The 20900-nt window shown below is 32.5% G+C and overlaps 1 protein-coding gene across 5 annotated transcripts in view; it reads left to right on the top strand.

Annotated features, from left to right (window-relative positions):
- LOC141497715 (lipoxygenase homology domain-containing protein 1-like) overlaps positions 1-20900 on the top strand; it is a 710463-nt gene that overhangs the window by 126939 nt on the left and 562624 nt on the right. For all 5 annotated transcript variants that reach the window (XM_074200482.1, XM_074200484.1, XM_074200481.1 and 2 more), the window contains 6 exons: positions 2523-2674; positions 5292-5370; positions 9586-9661; positions 10274-10350; positions 10462-10493; positions 10701-10830. In XM_074200482.1, the coding sequence (XP_074056583.1) occupies positions 2523-2674; positions 5292-5370; positions 9586-9661; positions 10274-10350; positions 10462-10493; positions 10701-10830 (546 nt within the window). The remainder of the gene's footprint in view (positions 1-2522; positions 2675-5291; positions 5371-9585; positions 9662-10273; positions 10351-10461; positions 10494-10700; positions 10831-20900) is intronic.

Below are 20900 nucleotides of genomic sequence, written 5' to 3'. Positions count from 1 at the left end.
AGAGCACAGGCCCTGGAGTCAGGAGTACCTGAGTTCAAATCTAGCCTCAGACACTTAATAATTACCTAGCTATATGACCTCGGGCAACACACTTAACTCCATTTGCCTTGCAAAACACCTAAAAAAAAGAAAAAAAAAAAGCAATAATAACTGATATTTGTAAAGCAATTTAAAGATTGCAAAGCAATCTACATATCTTACTCTCATTTGAGCCAAAAATAGCCTTTATATATATAGGTATATGACTGTCAATACCCCCATTTTACAGAAGAGGAAGCTGTGAATCAGAAAGGAGAAATGACTTTCTTTGATTCACAATAGCCACTAGGAAGTGTTAGATGTGAAATTCAAACCCAACTCTTCCTGATTCCAAATCCAATGTTTCCTTTACTATAACCTGCTGATTTCTCATATTCAGAGAGATACTTTTACCATTCTACTCCTGAATATACTACTATAGCTATAATTTATCAATAATACACCTAGACTTAATCATTCTTTAACCTACTTTGACACCTTTCTTCCTATTGTTTTTCACTTTGGTAAATGGAGAAAAAGTAAACAGATAATTTTGAAATTGGAGTTTTGGTAGATGATGATGATGCTGGTGCTGATGCTGCTGATGATAGAGATCTAATCTCCTTATTCCTTCATCTAATTGAAACTTGGACTTTCAAATCTTCTAAAGAAATATAGAAAAGATAACTATGAGTAGGGGGATAAAAGGAGTGTGAGGATATCATTCAGTTTGACCAGACAAAAATATGTTCCCAATTACTTTTATTCACTTTATTATTAATAAGTGGGAAAGATAGCCAGGTAAGAAATTTGCTATATGGAGATAAGAATCTTTTCTTTGCCCCATTTCAAAAGCCAATTGAATCCTTTTTCTTGCCCTTAGACATTGCCCTAAGCCATTGAAACTAAGATTCAGTTGAAGTCATCAGTTGGATGACTCTGATTGCTATGAGGAAAAGTATGAAAATCATGCTCAGAATATTCTTTTCAATATTTAGAGGTCTCAGAAAGGGAGAAATTATACTTTATTCTGTTTCCCAGGCCATTCTTTTTGCCATAGCTCCATATTTCATAGTAGCCCAGTATCTGCATATTCCCCTCACCCTTATTTAGTGTGATATACATGCCTCAGGTGTACATACTAAAAATAAATCATTATTTTCTGTATTCTTAAATATAGAAACTAATTCCTGTCCTCATTGTATATCTTTATTGTTGAGCATTCCCACACCCAACTTCTAATTTTTCTAGGTTGTTTTAGTATTCCAATTCTATCCATATATATATATATATATATATATATATATATATATATATATATATATATATCATGTATAAGCTCTTTACAAATATCTCATTTTCTCTTTGGGAAATAAAGAAAAAGTATGGGATGTAGGTATTATTATTATTCCCATTTTACAGCTGAGGAAACTGAGTTAAACATTGATTCAATAACTTGCCTTCAGTCACACAACTAATAAATGTCTGCAGTCAGATTTGGACTCAGGTCTTCTTAATTCAAGGCCCAGTATTCTATCCACTGTGCAACCTAATTGTTTTGATGTTTAAAAGCACAAAGTTAAAATGAAGTGAATTAAGAATGAGATTACTTTATCTTCTCTTTTGTGATATTGTTTTCCTGTGATATAGGTACATGGAGGAGAAAGAATGAGACAGTATCTTGTAAGGCAAAACAAAGAATTATGCTATTTACCTGCTCTCCAGATGTTTAGAGCATGTGTCTCAAGGTAGTTTTATGAGTTTGCCTAGAAAAAGCTGTGAGCAAAGTCCTATATGCTTCTGTTTTCTGAGATAGAGTGCCATGTTAATGAAATAACCATTATCTATTTTATTTTATGGGATACATGTATGAATATGTTTTATTCTTCTTACATGTTTACTTTCTAAACTCCTGAAAAGTAAAAAGAAATGTCATTCTGACTATGGTCATAAGAGTGATACATAATTACTATTTATGGCATGAAGTAACACTATCTGTTGGGGAAAAAAAGAGGAAATGAAATTTTTAAGATATAGTTCTGTAGCAGGGTTGTTCATACTTCAGGGCAGACTAAGTATGTTGACAAGTCTGAAATATGAGAGCAATGTCTCTCCTAAAGGTTAGTACATGATAGACGCTCTGGTACTTTAATATAGTGTGTGCTAGGAAGTACCTGGGATATTAGATTTATGTAGTATTTCTTTAAGGAAAATATTTTGCCTTGTAATTACTTGAAATAGAGCTTTAGTGATAAACTGTGATTCATTTATACTGGATTTCAATATTCCTTTCCTATTGTGACAACTCAGGGAAAATGTCCATGTAATCAAAATGTTTTACCTTATTGCATTTTATTCTAGAAAACATTTCTTATGAAAATTCAAGTTCTACACTAGCACCTAGTATAATTGATGGATGTGGGTGATTTTTTTTCTTATGTTTATATGATTTCCTCAAGTCAGCAGCATTTGGGATATAAAGCATAGTTTCTTTTTCTCATCAGTGACAGTGTATGAGGTGCGTGTGACAACAGGAGAAAGGTGGAATGCTGGGACAGAATCCAAAGTCTATATTTCTATCTATGGAGAGAAAGGAGATACAAGCTCCAGGCAACTGTTTAAATCAAAGAACCCCAAGAAATTTTTAAAAGGACAAGTGAGTGAGCAAAATTCATTTCTCTGAATCTTTAATAAAATATATTCTATCTTTACATTATTTGGCTGGGAGTAATTATTATCTGCATATTTGTTCTAATATTTATTGCTCATTATGAAACTATAATAATTATTACTAGGTAATGATGAGGATTTATTGCTGTATTTAATTACAAGCTGTATTTATATTCATTTTATTAAGCAAAACATAAAAAAGATCTATCATAAAGCATTTTGTTTACAGCTCCCTTGGGTGGTTGTTCTTCCACTGAAGTCCTATTATGATTCTTCCTTAGGACTTGATAGGGATTGTGGGTTTTTTAAGAGTATGACGGTGGAGCACAGGTTCTGGAATTTACTTTCTATCTGGAAAGGATTTGCATATGTGCTTGGAGACTGAAGACAAGACATCTGAAGCTCAACAGAACCAAATATGGGGAGGCTCCCTACCACAGCTTGACCATGACATGATCTTTCTTCTTTTTCTTTTTTTGCTCTAATAACTCATTAAATTGCCTATTAATATATGGAGGTATTGGGGTGGCTAGGTGGCACAGTGGATAGAGCACCGACCCTGGAGTCAGGAGTACCTGAGTCCAATTCCAGCCTCAGACACTTAATAATTACCTAGCTGTGTGGCCTTGGGCAAGCCACTTAACCCCATTGCCTTGCAAAAACCTAAAGTAAAGTAAAATAAAATAAAATAAAATAAGATAAAATAAGATAAAATAAAATAAAAATAAGATAAGATAAGATAAAATAAAATAAAATAATAAAATAAAATGTATGTGAATAAAGACATATCTCAAATACTATACTGATGATAATGTTTGGGAAAGAGAGAAGAGTAAGGTATCCTATATACCTCTTCCTTTTACTTTTTCTTTGCTATCAATACCACTCAAAAAGAAATGGACAGGGTGGCTAGGTGGTGAGCACCAGCCCTGGAGTCAGGAGTACCTGGATTCAGGTACTCAGACACTCAATAATTACCTAGCTGTATGGCCTTGGGCAAGCCACTTAACCTCATTTGCCTTGCAAAAAAAAAAAAAAAAAACCTAAAGAAATCTATGGAGGTATTATGAATTATATTAGTAGAAAAAGAAGTGAATCATAGATCTTTGAAATATCAAAAAGTAGTACCTCACCTCCATATAACATGATAAGATCCAATTAGATACATGACCAAAATATAAAATATTCCATTTTGGACAATTTAGAGGAAAAAAATGAAGAAAATTACCTTTTGGATCTGAAGAGTTTATGACTAAACAAATGACAGGATCATAGAAGATAAAGTAGGAGATTTTGATTATATAAAAACAAAAACATTTCTGCACAAACAAATCATATATAGTTGATATTATAAAGGAAACAGGTGACTGGAAAAATCTTTACAATAGGTTTCTCTTATGAAGGTTTTGTAAGACATTGATATATGGTCAAAGGTTATGAATAGGTAATTTTCAAAGGAAGAAATATAGCCTGTCAATAAGCCTATGAAGAAAATACTTTAAATAATGAATAATTTAGAGAAATGCAAATTGATGTTCCGCCTTACACTCAACCAACAATGCATAGTTGACAAAGAAAGGAAAAATGACAAATACTGGAAGGGTTGTGGGAAAACAGGTTGGGGAATCTGTGAATTGGTTCAAGCATTCTGCTAAGGTATTTGAACTATATCCAAAAAGCTGTTAAAATGTATATACCCTTTGTTCCATCAATACCACTTCTAAGTATATATCCTGAAGAGAGAATCTTGTAGGTTTTTGTTTTCATCTTAGTTTTCTGGTCATCTAGTAATAGAGACTTGTATCTTCCCCAGGATCTAAGCCAGGACCAAATTGTTATATTGATTTTCATATAAAAGTATTTTGAGACTTTTCACTTTTTCCTGTATTAGATATATATAAACTACACCAAGGTAGGCATGTCTATTTTTGAATATAACAGCAACTCAGGACTTGAAAAAATTATGATCTTTTTTACAAAACTATGCCCTCATTTGTATCAATTTTTTAAAAAAACCTTACTTTTATTTAAATTAAATTTATTTTTTTAAATTAAAAAGCATTTATTTGTTCTCCTTTTCACCACCACCCCCTTCAATTGGGAAAAACTCAAGAATTCTTTTGACAAATATGCATAGTTAAGCAAACATAGTTTAAAAAAGCAAATTGGTTGCATCAAATAAGTGCCTCTTTATACATATTTAGTCCTCTGAAATTACTTTGGATTGAGGTAATCTAGATTGTTCTAAAAGCATTGTTTCTGAGGTGAGAACTACAGTCCAAAATTTAGCTAAAATATAAGCTCTTAAGCATTTGAAAAAGTTATCATTATTACAGCACAATTTTATGCAATTCTATTTAAATACAGCTATGGCCTATGTATTTCATTATTATTCATGCATTGATAAAATGAGAAGAAAATAAATACTTGAAAACAAGGTTTTAATCAAAATTGTATAATTTTTTGTTCTTTTATTTCTCACCTCATTAGAATGTCAATGAATTTGATTTTTCTTTACCTTTTTTAATATTATCTTACTTTGTAGTGTGATTAGAAAACTGGAAATATTTTATTCTGATTATGCTTTTATTGATTGTTTGCAGACTGACATATTCTTCCTTGAAGCTGTACATCTTGGGTATTTGTATAAGGTGGTTATAACACATGATGGTCTTGGTTCAGGTAAGGCATTTCTACATAGGGATAGCAAGTATTTATCTCTTCCGTATTTATGAGAAACATGTGTTTTTATAAAATATTGATCCCTAGTAATGTGACTGAGATATTTTGTGTTTATAAAGAAAATAATTTAACTTCATATTACGTAAAGTCTATATAACCTCTTCAAATGTTCATTAGATTTTATATAGGTCAATTTTTTTCTAAATGACTTTTAACAAAAAAAAAGAAAGAAAAATAAAATGGACATTTCATACATAGTCAGATCTCATAAACTCTGATGACATTGGCCTCAGAGTACTGTAAACTGGGTTCTTTCCTTTCTGAGAATTTCATCTGAAAATTTCAAGACTCCTTAAAGTGGTGCTATAATTTTAATAGAAATCTAACCAAGAATCTAAAGCTGGATTTCAGGGGAAAAATAGAAAAACAGTTACTGAATTTTAATTGCTATTTGTAAAAGTATTCCTCTTCTGATGAGATGACTGTTATTGACTGATGGCATCTATAAAAAATTGATTCTATGTATAAGAGAAAATCACTTTACCTGAATCCTGAAGTGATGAACTTGATTGACATCAGAAACCCAAGATTAATTTGTCAAGTTCATTGATTTGCATGGTAGAACTGTAACATTAGTCATTACTTAATAGACTAGAACATGCGAGACTGATCTCACAACCTGTTATTTCCTCCTGTGTTCTTGAAGGCAATAAAGGTATATAAAGGAGGAAAGCACTCTGGGTTTGGAGTTTGGAGATATTTAGGTAATGGTGATGCTAGTTGATATGAATGCCTAACTTAATGGTTTGTAAGATAATTTATATTTGATTTGCATTCCCCAACACTCCTCTGAGCTAGACTTTATAGGTATTATTATCTTCATTTTATAGCTGAAAAAGCAGTCTCTCAGAGAGTACAAATGACTCACCTATAGGTTCAAGGTTAGGGAAGTATCAGTAAATAGAACACTGAACTTGAAGCCAGAAAAGTTTTAAGTTAAATTGTGCCTTAGATGTTTTTTAGATATTGATTGTAGACATTTTACTTAATCTCTTTTTTTCCTTCATAACACAACACAACAGCCAAGGTTGTTGTGAGGACCAAATGGGATATGTACAAACTCCTTTGCAACCTTAAATCATTATGTAAATGCTAAATTTATCGACATTTTTATCATTATTCATATTAATTGACATCTTATGCATTGATCCTTTGGTCTTATATGAAAATAGTTTTAAAGAATATGTTTAATTTTCATTTTTAGTAGTGTTCTGTGTATTTTATTTTATTTTATTTTATTTTTAGTTTTTGCAAGGCAATGGGGTTAAGTGGCTTGTCCAAGGCCACACAGCTAGGTAATTATTACGTGTCTGAGGCCGGATTTGAACCCAGGTACTCCTGACTCCAGGGCCTGTGCTCTATCCACTGTGCCACCTAGCTGCCCACATGTTCTGTGTATTTTAGAAGAAAAAAATATTGAAATGTTATTTTCTTGTAATAATACTTATCTATTTTTACTGATATATTTTCTTTTTATATCACTGAATTTTATTGCTATTTCTTCTATTTCCCTCCTCCCAGAGATATCCTTATAAAAAAAGAATTTTTAAAAGAAAAAGAGAAAAATAATAAAACCAATCAACATTGAAAAAACCTAATTTTATATGCAATGCTTCATACCCATGGATCCCTTCCCCTACAAAAGAGCAGGTGGAAATGTGTCTCCATTATTTCTTCTTTGGGGTCAAGTCTTTGCTTGATAATTTCACAACATCTAGTTTGATTGTTTTGTTGTTATCATTCTTTACATTTATAGTGTTGTAGTCATTGTGTAAGATTCTTCCCTCCAACTACCCCTCCCTCAGGCTTTGTTTACTTTACTTTCAACAGTTCATATAAATATTTTTATATTTTTCTTTATTTTGCTTATTATTTCTTATAACATCGTACTATTATGTCACATACTTTACTACAATTTGTTTAACTATTTCCAAATTTTTAGGCATCTACTTAACTTCAAGGTCTTTGTCACCACAGAACTCTTCCATAAACTATAGAGCCTTTCTTATTGTTACTGAGCTTCTTGGGCTCTATATGCCTACCCAAAACTGGGTTTAGTTTTTATTAGCATAATTACAAATAGATTTCTAGAATGGTTGTACCAAAATCACAGCTCAATGCATCAATCAATTAATCAATTATCTTTTATTAAACACCTACCCTATTCCAGGGATGCAAGTACAAAAAAAGAAAGGTATTTTTGCCTTGAAGAAGCAGGGAAAACAACACACAAAAGAGACCTGGAAAAGAGAATATGGGGAAGGTACCTGATGTGGAGTCTAAAAAAAAAAGTCCTAAAGTATTGTAGTCAAGTGAGGAAAGGTGTGCCTTAGTGTGCTTGTCACCAAATCTCCCTGACACTGATAATGTACATCTTTTATCATCTTTACTTATTTGCTGGGTTTAATTTCAAACCTTACAGTTATTTTGCAGCATTTACCTTTCTGTTATTGATAATTTGAAACTATTTTTTCATCTCCTTAGCCTTTCCTCACACCCCTTAATGCTAACACTACCTTTATGTGAATTATCTCCAATTTACACTATACACACAGACACACAGACACACAGACACACACACACACATATCTTATATACTCTTTATATATGTAGTTATTTTATGTTGTCTTTACCATTAGACTTTGAGCTCCTTGAGAACAGGGACAGTCTTTTGTTCTACTCTTTATCACCTAACCCTTTGTATAGTACCTAGAACATCATAAATTCTTACTATGTGCTTATTATTATTTATTTTACTGATATAATTGTTAAGAATTTGTGATTCTTCTTTTTAGAATTCTTTGTTCATATCCAATGACCACTTAACCTTTGACAATTTATTTTTTTATATTTTTTAAATGTCATGCTTACGTTTCATCTCTCACAACATTCTGTATACATATGTTGGATGCAAGATTTTTAAAACTGCTAAGTATACAGCAGGGGTGCATTTTATAGGAATTTAGGGTAAGCATGTTGAATGCATTTTATGTTATTTTTTTATTAGCTACTTTAGAATGCTTTCTACATTCTTCCTTTTAGCAAGATGTAATCTCTCTCTCCCCTCATATTTCCTTTGTGCACTTTGTACCTCTCTGCTGCACTTACCTCATTGCTTAAAAAACCTGTGATTTCATTGATGTAGATGCCCTTTCCCACCAGTGCAAATTGCAGTCCTTTTATATCTTGGTTAATGGTCTTCAAAAGTGGAAATGGATTAAAAAAAAACATCTTGAGTTCATGTTGGTGATGAATTCCTTCAAGCATCATTAGGCTGATTCTCTGATGACATATTCTCTTTCTGGACCTTTAATATGCATGTGATATCATATTATGATTTAAATTTTAGTTACTTGAATGCATTCCTTATCAACCCAATTAGATTGTAATCAGTTTGAGAGCTGAGATAGTTTCTTATTCATCTCTGCACCTAGCATAATACTTTACATGGGTACTTAATAAATTATTTTATTGTAAAACAAATTCAAAAGTTTTGAAGGTCCTATTAAAACATAAATCACAAAAGAATTATGCTAGAGATGCAAGAATCAAAAGTTTGTTATGCTTTGTTCATTTGCTACTTAAAGTTTCTTTCGCATAAATTTAACTTCTTTTAAAAAATTTATGTATGTTTACTATATATATATATATATATATATATATATATATATATATAGTTAACAGTTAAAATTAAAAATTATCTCCCTTCTTCCTTCCTCACCCCACAGTAGAGAAGGTCTCCATTTGACATACACACATAAACCAGATTATTCCTACTTCTATTTATCAGGTTTTTTCCTGGTATTTGATAGAATTCTCTTTCATGGGTCCTTTGTAGCTGACTTGAGTATTTATAATGCTCAGAATAACTTAGACATTCACAGTTGTTCTTTGAACGATACTGCTATTACCATATGCGATGTTCTCTTACTTCTTCATTTCACTCTTCATTATTTCACGCAAGTCTTTCCTTTTTTTCTAAAATCAACTGCTCATCCTGTCTACTAGTAGAACTTATTGCAACCTGTTTAAAATTTGTTTAATGAGAACTTTACATTCATCCTATATCTAAAACTACATTAAGTTTTCTTGAATATTAACATGTTTCATTAATCATTCATATTAATGTTATAATTTTCCTTTCTTTCAATTTAGGAAACGGTTGGTTTCTTGATGATATTGTGATCAAAGATCCTACCACAGAGCTTGAATATGCCTTCTTGTGTCACAGGTATCAATGTGTGTATGTATGCAGTTCAACTCAATGTGCTCCTTTGTGATGCATTTATCTGGTTTATAATTTTTTTTTATATTTTGAAAGCTAGACACTTTCTATTGTCCTTGGACCCTGGTGATTTAAGCCTAGATAATTTAATATTGATTTTTAAACTTCTTTTCATGTAGGAAAAAGCAGTTTTAAAATGCCATATTTATAGCCTATCTTAATTTAAATTCTCTTCTTTCTGGTTCGTTATGCAATAGTGTGTTTGTGATATCAGTAATCAGAGCAAGAGCTGAAGTTTTTGTGACCAAATAACAGAGCAAAGCACTTTGGTCCATATAACTTTGACCTCATTAGGGTTGTTAATTCATTGAATTAATTTGACCTTATTCTGACAGTACATGTAATTTCCCTGGCTGCTTATATACTTCTATGACATTTTCAGGTAGAGAATCAGTTATCCCTCTCTTGATCTTCTGCATTCCTTCTCCCTACCCTTTTCTAGAAATGGATTACTCTTGCCAATCTCTTTTAATCCGTTATTTTAGGGTTGATTGTCTAAATGTCAAAACTAGGTCATTGTAGGCACTAAACATAATTGAGTTCTTTTTCTGTTCATAGATGGCTGGATCATGGAGAGGATGATGGGAAAATTGTTAGAGAACTATACCCTAGTGATAATAGCACCTTCTTTGGGAGTAAGTACCAAGCACCCAAATGTCTTGTGGAATTTTGTTTTTTACTACTGTGACTACAGAAGCCATGACATTACTAAAGTTAACAGCCCTTTCTTTCTTTTTTCTATACAGGGCAGAAGTTAGAACTGCAAAGAAAAGAAGCTGTAAGGACTTTGTTTTGAGTCTTTAATGATATAATTTTCAAATAGTCATTTAATAAGTGGTAAAACATAATAGCACACAAATTTTTTATGAAATGTTTATTTCTATGAGATCCTTCACTTTTGTGCCTTCTCATATAGATTTTTTTTTAGGTTTTTTTCTTATATAATTTTGACTTTTTTTGACTATGTATCTTTTTTTTAAAACAGTGGGCTGCTGAAAGTTGGAAATTGAAGAAAGGAAACATTCTTCAGTTCTACAATCGACTTAGTGGAGGTTTTGTCCGTCTCCACCCAGATGGCACTGTTGATGCTCTTGGAGAAAAGACAGACAAAAATGGTAAGTTTTTGGCCAAAACATGTAGTGCTGTGGTATGTGTGATTTTGAACAGATTTCAAGACTGTTTATTTTCCTTTTAAGTGCCAGGTAGCTTTGGACAAGAGTTTGTTCCCCCTTCCTCAACCCTTCCTCCTCTTCCTCCCTGTTTTTTTTAAGCAGTTCCAACTCCTAAGTCCTGAATTCTGTTGGTCTATCTATATACATGTGTAAATACACACATATATATTTATATTTATGTGTATAAATATAAATTTATATGTGTGTATTGCATACATTCACAGACATACTCCTTACCAATATAAAGTTTTCATTCTATTAGGAAGGTGACATAAACATCAGTAGCTATAATATGCAAAATTATATGATAAATGTATTAAGAAGTTCCTAAACAAAAGTTCTTTATGAGGACTAAGGGAGATAGTCATTACTGACTCGGTAAGGGGAAATTATGGGATATCTAATGAGGAAGTAATATTTATATTATATTTTTAACAATGGGTAGAAATTCAACAGGATTCTAGGCACAGGGAAAAACATGAGCAAAAATATGACAGAAGAGTGCAGTTGCATATTTGTTGGGAAGTCTATTTTTCCTAGATCATGGAGTATATAAAATGTAATATATTAGAAAAAGTAGGTCATATTGTGGAGGATCTTGAATCTCTGGCATAGTAATTTGTACTTCATTCATTTGATAATGGGGGCCACTAAAGGTTTTTTTTTTTCTGAGTATGTAAGATTATTTTAGGATTGATATTAAGAACTGACTAGAGAAAGCAGAGTGTCTCCATTAATACACATGACTATCATGTGCAATGTTTAAAGCTGTGCAAACTATATCATCATGTTATGGAAGAACGTGTCTTAAGAAACTGGAACTTGGTATTCCATAACAAAAACATAGAATATAAGTTTTGGGTATCAAAGGAAGCACAAATATTGTGGGACTCTTTAATTTTAAACATTTGAAACTTTATGGACAAAAGAAGAAGATAGGATCCTTTATGGGAGATAATTTTAGAGAAGTGTCTCTAGGAAATGATATAGTAGGATGAGAATTGAGGAAAGGAACTCTCCTTATCATCCCTATAGCAGCCCCACTTGGGATCGTTGCTATTTCCTATTGTTGACAATCTTCTCCAACCTCCAGATATTTTCTGTGTTGCTTATATCCTGTATCTCCCCAAATCTAACACAATCATTTCATCCTAAAGTCCTGGAAATGAATTACTTTTCACCTCAAAATTATTATTACAATATGTGGTCACTTGTTAATATCCTTTTTTGCCCAAAGTTAACTTCTTTCTAATATTTTTTATCTGCTGCTAGATATAATATATGTTAGAATACCCAGCTCTTAGATCAATTCTTTTTTAGATTTACCAGTTAAGAATGCTGCATATTTCTTATAACCATCTTATGTCTAATTTTTTCTCAGATATTTTCTTTTCTAAATATTACATGCTATGCTTCTCTCTAAACACCCTCTTTTCTTCCTTTCCAGTCCTCTTGAATTTCAGTGGATTAAAGCTAGTAATAAATAATAGCTCATGTAAGTCAATAAAGATCTATGGGCAGAGCTTGCTAACAGCCAAAATGGGGGATGGGGGGTAGTCTTGCCCTGAAGAGCTATCAATCATCTGAATGTGCTAGTACTATGTAAACCACAATGGGCAGTCCAAAGCATGCAGGTGAATAGAAACTCAAACCTAGGGGCAATGAATAGAATCCCATGGCTTAGCTGGCATTCCTCTAATAATTGTTAGGCCTTTTGATAATTGTATGCAGTATGGTTTCCTGATGTTCAGTGGCCCATAAATCTTTACTGTGAGACAGTTTTTTAATATCTCTTAATATGTTATAATGGACAGTTACTAACCTATGCACAATTTACCAATGAAAGCTCTGAAGAGTATCTTCTTGGTACAGGATTTTTCACTCCATAAAATAGGCAGCAAGACTTTGATTCCCCATTCACATATCAATTCTTCCAGCTAGTTATCCAGCTGGCTGCAAGTCCTACCATTTGCATAACTTAGAGAGCTATATTGCTCATTTCTCTAAGAACTATTGAGCCATTTTGTGGAACCATAGAGTCTAAAACAGTTGCACAGCACAGGAACATCTTGGAAATCCCAAAGGAAGCTTCATTTTATGATCAAAGCTTATAACCTACTAAAAGAAATAATCAAAGCAAAACAAAGCCAAGGACAACAAGAAAAACCTTCCTCTAGTTACTTCTTTTTCCTCATATTCATCCCCAAGGTTCCACATCCAAACTGAAGCAACAAGTAAACTTATTTGATTTTTAACACTAAATCCTTGATGGATGGATTTATGACTGAGTTGGTTTCATAGAGTTCCTGCTGAGATTTTTAACAGCTTTGCTGGCAAAATCCAGCTTCTCATGGCAGCCTACATCCATTGTACTTGTCTTCTGTGTATAAAGAGACTCATTAAAAAGATGTTCATCCTATGGATTCAGATATGGAACCTATAAATCTGGGATGACCGGCTTCCTAAAGGGTTAATTTGGCTATTAACTGGAATGTATCATACTCTAGGCAGCTTTAAGTATGGTAGTTTTCTTCCAAAACTTCAAATGAGATTGACTGAATATTCATGTATGTGTATGTCTATCCTATTTATGATTCTAATAGAGAACACTTATGTGACACTAAATTTTGTATTGCTCTCTAACACACTTTATTTTTTTAAAAACTGCTTTCCACATTATCCCCTCCCAATTACATGTATAAACAATTAACATTAATTGAGTGCCAAATTCTTTCCTCCCCCCCACTAAGGAGACAAGTAATTTGATATTGGTTATTTATATTTAGTCATGCAAAGCATTACCATAATAGTCATGTGGTAACACACTCTCTTTATAAAGCAAAATGTTTTATGTACATAGTCTTACTTGAACCTCCCAATTGCCTTGTAAAGTAGGTGCTGTTATTATCATTATCATTATGATGATGATGTTGATGATGATGATGATGATGATGATGATACCATTTCACAGATGAGCAAACTGAGACTGAAAGACACTAAGTAACCTGTCCATGTTCACAAAACTTAGTAAAGGTCAGTTGTAGAATTTGAAATCAGGTCTTTCTGACTCTTAAACCTTAGGTCACCAATCTTCCTATAAGGAACAATTAGTATGTTTTAATAAGGTGAGGACTGCCTTTGGAATAAAAAAGCAACCAAACTTGGGTTTGATGCCTGGCTCTTTTATCTGGGTGGCAATGATGAAATACTTTTTAATCATTTTGAAAAATGGAGATAATAATAATTTTCATTATCTCCCTTGTGGTATAATTTTAAGGAAATGGATTTGGAAACCATGTTATTCTGGGCAAAGCAAAGACTTAGTGACTGTCATTTAAGAGTCTTGTAATCTTGGGTAAGTCACTTATACTCTCTAGGTCTCAGGTAACTCATCTGAAAACAGCATGATTTAGATAGCTGACTTCTAAGTACTCTTCTAGCTCTTTATGTATGATTCTTTTTTTTTAAGTTTTTGCTAGGCAATGGGGTTAAGTGGCTTGCCCAAGGCCACACAGCTAGGTCATTATTAAGTGTCTGAGGCCGGATTTGAACCCAGGTACTCCTGACTCCAGAGCTGGTGCTTTATCCACTGCGTCACCTAGCCGCCCCCTATATGTATGATTCTAACAAATATCTTATTAAAGTTTTATACTTATTAAAGTATATAAAGTTTTCCTTTGTACTTAAAAATTAATATTTTATAAAATATTATTAGAACATATTTTAAATATATTTGCATTGATAATCAGGAAAATTTATTTCTGGGGTTCTGCAACTGTGAACAATCATTTATTAATTGCCTGCTATATACCAGACACTTTACTAAGAACTGCTCTTACAAAGAAAAGCAAACAAAATCCCTTGAAAAATTTTTAATGTCTTGGGCAAATTAATTAGCCACTTTGACTCTCAGTTTCCTCATTGACTAGGTGAGGGATATTATTGAGATGATTCTATTATTTGTTATTTTTTTTTTGTTACTTCAGAGGGTATGGTAAATAGGTGGAGAGGATATGTTTAGGAGCTGAGGATGGTAGTGGTGAATGATGTGCATCAATGGGAAACCTGGTATAGCAATGCTGATTATACCAAATCTCTTAAATTGGTTCCAGGGGGTAGAAGATTTCCTGCCCATCTCTTTTTTTATGTACAAGTCAACTTTTTGCTCTACTTCTCTCCAGCTGTTCATTTAATAGTTTGCTGAGCTAAGGCAATCCTTTCCTGACTGTCGATAGCTCACAGATTAAAATGGAATGAAACTCAAGCAAGATAAATATTATAAAAGTAGATATAGAAAATACCATGCTAACATGGAAAGGACAGTGACATGAATGTTAGGAGACCTGCCTCCACATCTAGGACTTGAGACCTAATAGATGGGTGAGTAGTACAGGTATATATCTCTTTAGCTCTCTATGACTCAACTTTTTGTCTCTAAAATAGATTATTTATATGGATTAATCCACAGGAGAGTTTTTGAAGGGGAAGAAATCTTTAGCCCCTAAAATATTGTAGAAAAGTGAGTTAGTAAGGACTGGATCAAATCAGGAGAACTATTTTGAAGGGCTTTGTCATTGCTTACTTGTAGGATTGTGGTATGGTTAATTGGCCTTTACAAACTCTAGTTTCATCTCATTAGATTTGAACTAGATAACCTCTGAAGTTCTCTTCAATTTGATAATGCTGTGCTTCTTGCTATAATTTCAAGATTTCCAACAGCTCCCATACTACCAAGCAGTTAATAACTTTTTGGTCTTAAACCTGAACTCCAAATCTTCATGGGGTTCCTGTGAAGTTGTACTTTGCCATTTCCTCTTCTCTGCACAGCAGCAACAACATCAATTTCTATTGTTACATCACCTCTAATTGCCTTGCTTTCTTTTAGATAAAGAATTTTTGATTAACTCCTGGGACCTTTTTTTTTTTTAGGTTTTTGCAAGGCAAACAGGGGTTAAGTGGCTTGCCCAAGGCCACACAGCTAGGTAATTATTAAGTGTCCGAGACCAGATTTGAACCCAGGTACTTCTGACTCCAAGGTCGGTGCTTTATCCACTACGCCACCTAGCTGCCCCCATCCTGGGACCTTTTTGACTAAGGAACTAGTGAGCTTTCTTACTGGTTAAAATAATACAGATAAGGGTATATATTTATTATTATCATGATCATCAGGAAAAGAATGGTGGAAAACAGTTAAGGTTTGAGAAATGAAAGACATTAAAGTTTGTATCCTTCCACCATGGTAGGTAGGCTGCTAGCTCCTCTGATTGGTGATTGCCTATTCTGGACCTACTACTAGTTCAGGAAAAGTCTCAACAATGCTTCATTCCCAACTGTCTTACAAAATCCTTAATGGCTTCAACTTACTGCCTTGGAGACACTCTCGCTCTGGGGTTTAACCTGTACCATTTTATTTCTTTGTTTTATTTTTAATTTATGAGTTAAAATGATTTCCATAAGAGTATAATAAAATGTATTTGCACATGAAATTACAATCTGTTATGCATAACTTGCTATTCCTTTTACATATATAATAAAGTTCTCAAGTAACTTCCTTTTTTCCTGTTTTTCTTCCTTCCTGTCTCCCCGTCCATAGAGACAGCCATCATTAGACACAAATATGTGTGTACACAAACACACACATATTTAAAATCTTTATATACATACTTCTATTTATCAGTTCTTTCTCTAGTTGCAGATAACATCTTTCTTCATGTATTCTTTATAGTTAGTTTGAGTATTTATAATAGTCAAAATGAGTTATTTGCTCAAAATGGTTCTTAAAATAATATTGCTATTACTATATACAATGTTCTCTTAATTCTGTTCATTTTGCTTTTCATGATTTTTTCCAAGTTTATCCATATTTTTCTAAGGTCATCGAACACATCAATTCTTCTAACACTGTAGTATTCTATCAAAATTATATACTACAACATGTTTAGCTATTTCCCAATTGATGGACATTCTGGCAATTTCCAGTTCTTTGCCACCACAAAGAGAGCTACTATAAATATTCTTTTCTATTCTACTTTGATAACATCTCATCCTCCAAGATCTATAACGAGGAAGCAGGATCATATTAAGTCTATCTTAGTTCCTGGAGAGAGACTATATCTATTTCCCTAATTTTTCATTATTCTCCTTTATGGATACTCTTCCCCAACAGAATTTAAATAGATAGATATATTGCTATATAGATGGAGAAATAGAGAAAGCTTTTATTAAACATTAATTTTATGCTTGACATTGTGCTAAGTGTTAAGGATACAAATATAAATAAATGAGTGCTTGCTGTATGGGGGCTTAAACGCTAATGAGGGAATGGAAAAGGATGTGGAATAGGAATTGGCTTGGAGTCAGCCTGAAATTGAGGTGGAGACTTGGATATAGTTGAAAGTTTACCAAATAGAGTTCATGGTAGTTGCAAGAGTGGAGTCCAAGACTCCAGCAGACTATAATTGGAGATGATGCCCTGAGTAGAGAAGACATTCCATAGAGATGACAAGGAAGGGCAGGGACCATCTTTGCTTTTTGTATTTGCATCTTGTGGGGCAGCCAGACTTAACCCTGCTTGCTTCAGTCTCCTCATCTGTGAAATGAACTGGAGGAAAAAAAATGGCAAACCACTTTTCTTTGCCAAGAAAACCTCAAATGGGGTAACAAAGATTCAAATATGACTGCAACAACTAAACAATAACAAAATATCCCTATCACTTAATTCAGTTCTTGGTACATAATAAATACTTAATAATTGTGAATACAGCATTGGACCTGGAGTCAGAAAATCCTAAATTAAAATTCAGCCTCAGATTTCTCCTAGCTGTGAGTCCCCAGGCAAGCCATTTGCCTCAATTTTCATAACTGTAAAATGGGGATTATAACAGTACCTATCCATAGAGTTATGGTGAAAATCAAGTGAGATGCTATTTGTAAAATATTTGTCAAAGTGCTTGGCATTTAATAAATACTGAATAAATAAATGCTCATTCACTTTCATGTTCCCTAAGAATATTTTCTTCCAGAACAGATTAGAAAACTGGACTCTGACAAACAAGAACCAAATGATAATTAATATCAGAACCAAAGATTTGTTTGCAGAAAAACCATTAATTAGAAGACAGATCAGAATCAATATTATATCAGATGAAATGGTACAAATGAGAATATATTATGAACAACTGTTGGAACTTAAACCTGAACTATTCAAATAAGCAATTAGAGGAAAAACAATAGTAAATAGAAAAATGGCAAATATTGATCTTGATCTTGAAAATTTCATGTAAAAGTTTAAAGTGTAAAAAACAAACCCACCACAAGATGGAGAATTGAAAACCACATCTCTTTGCTAATTGGAGAGAGATGGTAGCCAAGAATAATATTAGTTTACAGACCAACATTTTAAAAGAATTTTAAAAGTCTGAACTGAAATACCAATCAAAAAGTTTTTATACATTAAAATAGAATACAAAATAAAGATGCTATGTGAAACCATCTATCTTCATGTCATACTATTTGCTTTTTTAATAAATTTTTTTCCAATTATGTGTTAAGCCAATTTTTAACATTTTAAAATATTAAAAAAACCCAAGGCAATGGGGTTAAGTGACTTGCCCAAGACCACACAGCTAGGTAATTATTAAGTGTCTGAGGCCAGATTTAAACTCAGGTACTCCTGACTCCAGGGTCGGTGCTCTAACCATTGTGCAACCTAACCACCCCAATTTTTAACGTTTTAAAATAATTTTTGAACTCCAAATTCTCTTCCTTCTTTTCCCTGCCACCTCCTTGAAGAAGGCATGCAATTTGATATAGGTTATACATGAACGATCTTGCAAAATACATTTTCATATCATTTAGAAAGAAAACAGAGTAACACCTCCCCCCAATAGAGAAAATGAAAAAAAAAGTATGTTTTGATATACATTTAAACTCCATCAGTTCTTTTTCTGAAGATGGATAGCATTTTTTAAAATTATCACAAGTCCTTTAAATATGCCTTGGATCATTGCAATGCTGAGAATAGCTAAGTCAGTTACAGGTGTTCCATTGTATAATTGTGTACAATGTTCTCTTAGTTCTTCTCACTTCACTTTGCTTCAGTTCATATAAGGTTTCCAGTTTTTCTAAAAGTATCCTGCTTGTCATTTCTTATAGTATAATAGTATCATAATCATGTTCCAGAACTTATTCAGCCATTCCTCAATTGGGGGCATCCTCTGAATTTCCAAATTTTATATATAAATATATATATACACACATTTAAATATATATGAATTGTACATGCACACATATATGAATACATACATGTATGCATGCATGCATGCATGTGTCCTTTTTCTTTTCTTTTTTTAAAAATGTCTTTGGGATACAGACCTAATAGTAGTATTAATGGGTCAAAAGGTATGCTTGGTTTTATAACCAATCCAGCAAAGTTCCAAATTGTTTTTCAGAATGATTAGATGAGTTTACAACTCAATAGTGTTTGTGTCTCTATTTTCCCACATTCCCTCCATCATTTGCCATTTTCATTTTCTGCTATGTGAGTTGGTACCTCAGAGTTGCTTTAATATTTAATTCTCTATTCAATAGTGATTTAGAGCATTTTTATATGCCCTATGGGTAGCTTTGTTTAGTTTGTCAGAAAATTGCCAATTTGATTATATATCAGTTGGGAAATGATTTGTATTCTTATAAATCTGACTCACTTCACTATATATTTGAGAAATGAAACATTTATCTGAGAAATCTGTGGAAAAATTGTTTCACAAAGGATTACTTATTATGTATTTTCCTCCATCTTTCTCCTTTACCCTGTCCTTCCTCAAGTGTTTTGCTTCTGACCACCATCTCCCTCAATCTACTCTCTTTTAATCAGCATCTCCCATTCTTCTCTTTCTTCTGTTACTGCTTTGTAGGTTAAGATCAGTTTCTATATGCAACTGAATATATGTATTATTCTCTTTCAACTAATTCCAATGAGAATAATGTCCAAGCATTCTCTGCCATCCCCCATCTGTAAAAGTTCATTTTCTTTTATTTATTCCATTCTATGTCTCCTTTCTCCCTTCTCTCAATTCATCCCTCTTTCTCATCCCTTAATGTTCTTATATATTTTTTGGTTATCATCCCATCATATTTTACTTACACTCATGTCTTTTGGCTTTGTATATTCTAAATATCCCAATAAGGATAAAATTCTTAATATCCCAATAATGATAAAATTCTTAAGAGTTAAAAATATCATCTTCCCAATTAGGAATAGAAATAGTTTATTGAATCTTTTATGATTTTTCTTTCCTGTTTACCTTTTTATGTTTTTCTTGAGTCATATTTAAAAGTAGAATCTATTCAACTCTTGTCTTTTCAGCAGGAATCCTTAAAAATTCTCTCATTAAATAGTTATTTTAACCCCTGAAGGATTATACTCAGTTTTACTGATTATAATCTCATCTCCTTTGACTTTTGGTATATCATATCCTAAGCCCTCCAGTCCTCTAATGTAGATACTGCTAACCTGTGGTTCCAAGATATTTATTTTTTTCCTTGGGTACTTGCAATATTTTTTCCTTGACCTGAAGAAATTGACTATAATATTTCTAGGAGTTTTCATCTTGAGATGTCTTTCAGGAGGTTACTATTGGCACATTCTTTCAATTTCTATTTTACCCTCTCGTTTTTAGGATATCAGGGCAATTTTCCTTGAGAATTTCTTGTAATGTGATGTCTAAGCTTTTTTTTTTATCATGGCTTTCAATTACTCCAATAATTCTTAAATTATATTTTTTATTCTTTTGAATTTGTTTTACTGTTTATTGATGTCTCATATAGTAATTAGCTTCTACTTGCTCATTTCTAATTTTTAAGGAATTATTTTATTCAGTGAGCTTTTGTAACTTCTTTTCCATTTGGCCAATTCTGCTTTTTAAGAAATTTTTCTTTTCATTGAATTTTTATGACTCTTTTATCATTTAACCTATTCTATTTTTGAATTTTATATTCTTTTTGTTCCTCCT

The sequence above is a fragment of the Macrotis lagotis genome, chromosome X (genome assembly GCF_037893015.1).
Source record: "Macrotis lagotis isolate mMagLag1 chromosome X, bilby.v1.9.chrom.fasta, whole genome shotgun sequence".
Lineage (NCBI taxonomy): Eukaryota > Metazoa > Chordata > Mammalia > Peramelemorphia > Peramelidae > Macrotis > Macrotis lagotis.
This window is presented reverse-complemented; position numbering and strand designations above follow the sequence as displayed.